This window comes from Mus pahari, chromosome 12 (genome assembly GCF_900095145.1).
Source record: "Mus pahari chromosome 12, PAHARI_EIJ_v1.1, whole genome shotgun sequence".
In the NCBI taxonomy this organism is placed as follows: domain Eukaryota; kingdom Metazoa; phylum Chordata; class Mammalia; order Rodentia; family Muridae; genus Mus; species Mus pahari.
The window spans coordinates 16,405,907-16,414,133 of record NC_034601.1 but is presented as its reverse complement, the minus strand read 5'-3'; the positions used below and the strand labels follow the sequence as shown (position 1 = coordinate 16,414,133).

At 47.4% G+C, this 8,227-nt stretch overlaps 1 protein-coding gene and 1 pseudogene across 1 annotated transcript in view; both read right to left on the bottom strand.

Annotated features, from left to right (window-relative positions):
* Positions 1-1,185: 1,185 nt before the first annotated feature.
* On the bottom strand, positions 1,186-5,696 carry LOC110330018 (annotated as a pseudogene).
* A 270-nt stretch (positions 5,697-5,966) lies between these two features.
* LOC110330017 (60S ribosomal protein L37a-like) overlaps positions 5,967-8,227 on the bottom strand; it is a 4,204-nt gene continuing 1,943 nt past the window's right edge. Inside the window, exon 2 of the mRNA XM_021209948.1 lies at positions 5,967-6,019. Within this exon, the coding sequence (XP_021065607.1) occupies positions 5,967-6,019 (53 nt within the window). The remainder of the gene's footprint in view (positions 6,020-8,227) is intronic.

Here is an 8,227-nt window from a genome sequence, read left to right as displayed (position 1 = left end):
AATACTTGGTTACAAATATATTTTAGTATTTATAGATTCCTTCTCAAGATGGACTGAGGCATTCCCAACTAAGAAGGAAACCATTCAAACTGTAAGTAAAAAATTCATTCAGGCAATAATTCCTCCATTTGGAACTTCTGCAGCCTTGGGATCTGACAATGGACCAGCCTTCATCTCTCAGGTTAATCAAACTTTAGCAAAAACATGGGAGTAAATTGTTAAACTTCATTGTGCATTGTAAATTCCCCAAATTTAGGCCAGGTAGAAAGGATGAATGTGACCCTTAAAGAGACCTTAACAAAATTAACTTAGAGACTAGCAATGACTGTGTATCTCTCCTTCCCTTTGTTCTCCTTGGGATTAGGAACACTCCTTATATAGATGTAATAACCCCTTATGAGATAATGTTTGGGAGGCCCCCTCCCATCCTCCCTCATATAAAGGCAGAGTTGCTAGCTGAGATTTCTAATCATGATATCCTTAAGCCAATCCAGGCACTCCAGTATATCCATTCTAGCCTTCATGCCTATGTTCAACACCTATGTAATCTAGGCTCACCGATCACCCCTCATCAGTTCCAGACTGGAGATTTAGTCCTGGTTAAGAAACACCATAAAGAATCCCTGGCCCCTCACTGGAAGGGACCCTACACTGAGACACTGATAATTCCTACATCAGTCAAGGTCAGTGAGATCCATACCTGGATCTACCATTTCCGTCTGAAGTCTGTTCCTCAGAAACATGAGGACTCAACCCAACAATGGACTGTCCGGTGTTGTCCACAGGACCCGCTGAAGGATAGTAGCCAAGAGAGAATGTCAAAGTCCAAAACGATTAAGGACATAACAGTCACACTCAGAGGGCCCACCAAAGATAAGACTTGTTGCAGATTGACCACTGCCTTTTGTTTTATACTTATGATAACTCCCTGTTCAACCCTAGAACTGATGAGACCTAGTAACTATAAGCCAAAAACTGGCTATGGAAGCTGCCTAATACTAAAACTGGCAGAGTCATAAGTGGTATATACCATGAACTCTCAGCCTCCAAAAATTGTTATAGACCTTTATAACCTATGGCCAGACCTAGACAACAAGCCTCAAGATGCTCATGCTTATCAGCCTTGACTTTGTGCTTTCATGACTGGGCTACATACGCCTGGACATAGACATACTAGGTTCAGGGCTAACAGTGTAACAGAAGAACTGCACTTAGGACAAGAACAATTTTATACATGCCCAACAGAAACAGGGTCCACATGAGCTCAATGTTCTGCTGATCACCCTGTTTCTTGGCCACCATATTAGCTGTTTCTTTCTTGGTGGGGAATGCCTCGACCCATCCTGAAAAAGTGTCTATAAAGACTAAAAGATATTTATTTCCATACCGGGCTGGTTTTACCTCAGTGAAGTCGGTTTCCCAGTAGGTCCCAGGCCCATCTCCTCGCAAACGCCTTCCTTCTTGGAGCCTGCTGTACCCAGCGTTGGTGAGAGCGCAAGCTCGACAGTTCTTTACTAGGTCTTCTACAGCCTTCTTTAATCCAGGGATATAATATGGGGACCTACTGATTAACCTTATCATCTTCTTACAACCTAGGTGGGTGAGGCAATGAATGCCAGCCAGGTATTCTCGCCCCTCTTCTCCTGTGGGGGTCTTTTTATCTGTCTCCTTTGCACTTAGCTGAGGTCTAGTTTTGACCATCAAAGTCATTGGTCCCTGAGCTGCTTTCTTTACCTCCTGATCTGCCATCTGATTTCCTTTTTCTATGGGTCCAGTCCCTTTTTGTTGTCCTGGGCAATGAATAATCGCCACTTTGCGAGGCAAGTAAACAGCTTCTAACAAACTAAGAATTTCTTCTTTATTTTTAATGTCCTTCCCAGCAGATGTCAAAAGTCCATGCTGTCGGTATATTGCCCCGTGAACGTGAGCCGTGGCAAAGGCATACTGGCTATCGGTGTAAATATTGATAGCCTTTCCTTTTGCTAGCCTTAGGGCTTGGATTAATGCAATGAGCTCTGCTCTCTGGGCTGATGTGCCCTAAGGTAGACTGCTGGCCCATATAACAGTCTTTCCATCCACTACCACTGCCCCGGCCCTCCGCTTACCTTCTACTATGAAGCTGCTCCTGTCAGTGAACCAAGTCATTGCCTCTGACCAGGGTCGGTCCATGAGGTCTGGCTGGACTCCAATTTCCTCCACCAGCACTTCACACTTATGTACTGGGGCTTCATCAGCCTCAGGTAATAAGGTAGCGGGGTTAAGGCTGGCAGGGGGTGCAAAACTTACTCGTTCTGTCAGCAGTAAACTTTGGTAATGTGTCATCCGGGCATTGATCATCCAGCAGTCTGGTGGTTGCCTGACAATACTCTCAAGAGAGTGTGGGGCCACTATGGTAACACTCTGGCCCATGGTCAGTTTGTCAGCATCATTCACTAGCACCACCATGGCTGCTATTGCTCATAGGCAGGAAGTCCATCCACTAGCCACGGGATCCAGTTTCTTTGATAAATAGACCACCGGCTGTTTCCAAGGCCCTAAGGCCTGGGTAAGGACCCCTCAGGCCACTCCATTTCTTCCATCGATGTATAAGATGAAAGGTTTACTTAAGTCTGGCAAAGCTAGTGCTAAGGCCTGCAGCGGCAGTGCCTTTTTAAGAGTCTCAAAAGCCAGCTGATGTTCTTTAGTCCAGGTAAACTCTCCTCTCTCCTTTGTCAAAGCATATAATGGGGCTGCCAGGGTGGCAAATCCTGGGATCCAAAGTCTACAGAACCCCGCAGTACCCAAGAATTCTCTTACCTGGTGAGGGGTGGTTGGGGCTGGGATCTGCATTACTGTCCATTTCCTGGCTTCTGTGAGCCATCTTTGTCCATTCTTTAAGGTATATCCCAAATAAGTGACTTCCTCTTGGCATAACTGCGCCTTTTTAGCAGAGACCCAGTATCCCAACTCTCCTAGCTCAACTAGGAGGTTTTGAGTTCCAATTTCACACTCTTCATGTGATCCTGCAGCCAATAAAAGGTCATCAACATATTGTAAAAGAGTCACCTGGGGATTGCTGGCCCGAAAAGAAGCAAGGTCCCGGTGCAGAGCTTCATCAAACAAGGTGGGTGAGTTCTTGAATCCTTGTGGCAGTCGTGTCTATGTGAGTTGTCTGGTTTGTCCACTCTTGGGGTCACGCCACTCAAAGAGAACAAAGGCTGGCTGTTGGGATGCAATCTCAGACAAAAGAAGGCATCTTTGAGATCTAAAACTGAGTACCAGGTTTGCCCAGGTGGCAATGTACTGAGTAGGTTATAAGGATTTGGTACTGTAGGATGAATGTTCTGAACTCTTTTGTTAACTTCTCTGAGATCCTGGACAGGGCGGTAGTCATTAGTTCCTGGTTTTTTAACTGGGAGTAGGGGAATATTCCACGGAGACTTGCATGGGACTAAGATCCCTTGTTGGAGTAGTCTAGCAATATGAGGGTGTATACCCTCTTGAGCTTCTTTGCTCATAGGGTACTGTCTGACCCTAATAGGAGTGGCTCTCGACTTAAGCTCGATTACCACTGGGGGAACTTGTTTTGCCATCCCCATTTCTCCCGTCTCGGCCCATGCCTGTGGGAGCCGATTGAGCCAGTCTTGCAGTCCTTCAGGGGGCTTTGGTTCACTTTGATAACGCCGGTATTCTTCCCCTAATTGTAAGGATAGCACCATGGTCTGAAGCGCTTCTATTCCCCAGAATACTTCTGGTTGGTGAGGGGTAAAAGTTATTTGTGCTTTCAGTTTAGTTAGCAAGTCTCTTCCCAGTAAGGGCATGAGGCACTCCGGAATGACCAGAAACAAATGAGTCACTCGATTTTGTCCTAGGTCCACTGTCCTGGAGGTGGTCCATGGGTACAATTTCTGCCCCATGGCCCCAATCACTAAAGTCTTTTTTGCTCCTTTTTACTCTGCCTAGTGGTGTCTAGAGAACTGAAAACTCTGCGCCAGTGTCTACGAGAAAGTCTACTGGAGTCCCCTCCACTTCTAAGGTTACCCTAGGCTCAGGGAGGGGGGCCGAGCCCCGTCTCCCCTAGTCTTCACCTTCTAGAGACAGAACTTTTACCTCTTGTTTCCTCTTAGGGCAATCACGGGCCCAATGGCCAATATCTTTGCAGTATGCACATTGGTTTCTGCCTAGGGGTGGTCTGCTTTCCCTGGGTCTCCTTGGCTCCTGCCTCTTTCTGTCTCCCAGGTCCCCTAATTGTCTAGTCCTGCCCTTTCTATCTCTTTCTCCTACCGTGGCCAGAATCCTAGTCAAAACCTTTTCCTGTCTCCTGTCTCTTCTGTCTTCATCCTCTCTCCTTTCTTTCTTCTCTCTTTCTAACTTCTCATCCTCAGTCTCTCTCTTATGATACACTTTCTCTGCCTCTCTCACCACATCCCTTATAGTATAATCTTGCAGTCCCTCAATTCATTGCAACTTCTTTCTGATATCTGGGGCCGACTGGCCAATAAAGGCCCTAATCACTTAGGCCCGTTGCCCCTCAGACGTGGGGTCAAATGGGGTGTACCTTCTATAGGCTTCCATAGCCTTTCTAGGAAAACTGAAGGAGGTTCAGCTGCCCCCTGCATGACTTCCCTTACCTTAGCCAAATTCATGGACCTGCGAGCGGCACCTCTGAGACCCGCCACCAGAGCCCTGCAGTAATTGGACAGCCATTCCCTACCTTGTGCAGTATTATAGTCCCATTGGGGCCTAGTGAGTGGGAATCCTTCATCAATCTCGACCGGAGTCTGGACAGGCTGCCCAGCCTCGTTTCGGACATTCTTCCGAGCTTCGAGGAGAATCCTCTCTCTCTCCTCAGTGGTAAAGAGAGTCTGCAAAAGCTGTTGGCAGTCATCCCGGGTCGACTGATGAGAATACATTAGTGATTCAATCAGACCTGTAAGTCCTGCGGAATTCTCTGAGAAAGGGGGGTGGTTAATTTTCCAATTATAAAGATCAGAAGAAGAGAAAGGCCAATACTGTAGGAGCTTCAAACCGTTCTGGTCAGCAGGAGGAGCCCCAACAGCCCTGAGAGGAAGTGCTACAGTGGAATCAGCTAGCCCCTCAGAGACAGCTCCCCTCCGACTCCTTGTTCCTGCTGATGAACCTCCTCCTCCAACCTGAGCTGGAGGTGCTGAGGGCTGGGGCATAGGTTGGGGAGCTGGGGGATAGGGTGGGGGATGCTGGGCATCAGGCCACTCAGGGGGTGGGGGTAGTGGGGCGTCGGGCCACTCAGGGGGTTCTTCAATTTCTAGATAAACCTTAGGGAAGGGCACCGACGATGCGCTGTGCTCATCATTTCTTTCCGTGTTGGTTTCATTTTCTCCTTTTCCGCTTTTTCTCGAACTGCCAGGATCTTAGCACCAGGGCGGAGAGGCGGGAGGAAAGGGAGAACCCATGGGGGTGGTAATCGGGCCAAATCCCCCCCACACTGTGATGTATGGTTGCTGGTCTGGGTGCGACCCTGGCCCTTCCTGAAAAACAACGGCCTTCACAGCCCTGATGGTAGGCAGATCAAAAGTTCCCTTGGGCGGCCAGCCAACTCCAAAAGCAGGCCATTCCGAGGAACAGAAAGTCAGCCAAGACTGTTTCTTAACTACTGCTGATAAATTTCGTCCTCTCGCCCTAACGTCCGTCCAAGGGTCCGTGGTCAGAGGCAGAGGGGTTGGCGCAGTTTGTCCCATGGCAAAAATCAGAAACAAAGACAGCGCAAAGACAGAAACGAAAGTTACTAACACACCTAAGCACACTCGTCCACTCCTAGACTTATACAACCAGCCAAACGCTACCTCTGATGGGATGGGATTCCTCGTCCACCCTCTCTCTGGCAGGAAGAGCACTCTGCCCTCCTCCTTCTGCCAGGCGACAGTCAGGCTCTCCTGACCGTCCCTCACCCAGGGTACTGCATCCAGGGTCTCCCTTGGAATGTCTTCCAGGGTTGCAGCCTGCGGACCTTAGGACGTCTCCTTTTCCACAGCCACTGGGTCCTTACGGCCCTCAGCGGCAGCTGCCAGAACACCAAACAGCGGATCTGGTAACCCAAGACACTGACACACACAGAAGATCAGCAGCAGCACACAAACACACCAGACTCACACAAACGTACCTCCAAGGGGCGTCTTTGAGTTTCTGGGGACCCCCCTAAGTTTCCTGGCCAACGCACCAAAATGTAGGACCCACATCACGGGAGTCAGGGTGTTCCAGAGAAACATGAGAGACCTTCTTGTTGCAAAAGCACGAGGCAGCTTTAATGGCGGAGCTCCGGGCTGATAAGTGTCTCACACAGGAGACAGAGGAATCGACCCCGAGGCTCAAAAGCTAGGGGTTTTTATAGGGAGTTATAAGGAGAGGGTTGGGGGAATTTTGGGGGAACTTGGCACAGCTTCACACAATTGGCTTGATTACAAGTCAGTAGAATAATACATGCAGGTTATAGCATCAGCAATTCCAGGGAGGGGGCCAGGGCCAGCCATTTGGCTGGGTCATCGTGACCCAGGCCGCCAGATGGCCACTGAGTCAATCAAAAAAATAACCCAAAACAGTTTCTGTGTTTATGTCTATCCTTGGGGCCACCCATCCTCAGGAATGTCCAAACAAGGGGCTCTCCTGGACATGCCTGGACTTGTTATCGTGAGATCTTCAGCTAGGCCTTCAGGGCCTGTCAGGACACACTGGACTTGCCTCGGGCCTTCGAGTTCCTAATATTGTCCTATTTGTCTCATGTTATACTTTTGACTATAAGTTCTTTGCTTTTCTTGAATTTAATTCCTTTCACCATCAATGGGAATTCAAAACATGAGCCAAAGGATAGAAATGGACTGTGATTCTTATATGGATATGAGGCTCACTTGTAATTCAGATTGTAAAATTCCTAAGATTTGTAATCCCTTGACTATAACTCTCAAATCTTGGGATCCATTCCCTCCCTGTGCTGACTGGGAGGTTGGACACACCTGGGGATTCAGAACTTATGTGACAGACTAGACCCTGGAATGTTTTTTACAATCCAATGATGGGCAAAACCCAAGTTTCTATGCTTAATGGGACCTCTGGCACAAACGCCAATGCCTAGTTCTGTGACAAAAGTAACTACTTAAACTCCCCAGGGCCCAGAGTTGACTAGTACCACCACCACCCGGGCATTTCCTCAGATCAGGCTACCTTAACAGACTGTGCTTCCTCCTTTTGAGGTCCCCGACACCCCTTTACATGGGGATCCCTTAGTCAACATCATAGAAGCCACTTTCAAGTTTCTTAATGCTTCTAGACCAAATATGACTAAGGATTGCTGGTTTTGTTTGGATCCAAGTCCCCTCATTATATAGGAATAGCTACTATTAACCTGTAGCTATTCCAACTCTTCAAATTAGTCTCCCTAAATCATACTGACACCTGTCCTTGGGAGACTTCCATCTCCCTGGACAAGGAAATGGGACTTGTTTTAGGTCTCAGAATTATCCATCGTCGACAACATCATTCTATTCAGGTATATTTCATGCTCCTAACATAAGTAGGTGATAAAGTTGTCCGATTCCCTTAGAATGATAAAAACTAATCTTTTAGCAGCACCCAAAGGCACTTGGTTTGTGTGTACCACAGGCCTTTCCCCCTTGTCTATCTGTGGCTCTTATCACAAATAAGCAGTAGCTTGAATTATGTGTGCTTATTCATGTGGTACCACAAATCAAATATTATGGCAAGAGAGCAGGGTGGGATGACATGGGCCTTTCTCCTAGCCATCCCTCTCTAAGAGAGCTGCTCCCTTTTACTGTCAGTGTTGACTGAGGTGAATGTTACAGGATCCACAGGAACAGGAGCTGCTGTTCTAGTAACAAGGAAACAGAGTTTCCGAATGTTAAGTAGACGGGTAGATAAAGATCTGGCTCAGTTACATTCAGCGATCTCATTTTTAGAACAAGCAGACTCCTTAGCTTAAGTGGTCATGCAAAATAGTAGGTATAGTCCTAGGGGAGCAGTATCGTTACTATGCCAATCATTCTGGGGTAATTAGAAACACTTTGGCTCAAAATGAGCATCCTACCGAAAGCAATCTACAGGTTCAATGCAATCCCCATCAAAATTCCAACCCAATTCTTCACTGAGTTAGAAAGGGCAACTTGCAAATTCATCTGGAATAATAAAAAACCTAGGATAGCAAAATCCATTCTCAACAGTAAAAGAACCTCTGGTGGAATCACCATGCCTGACCTTAAAC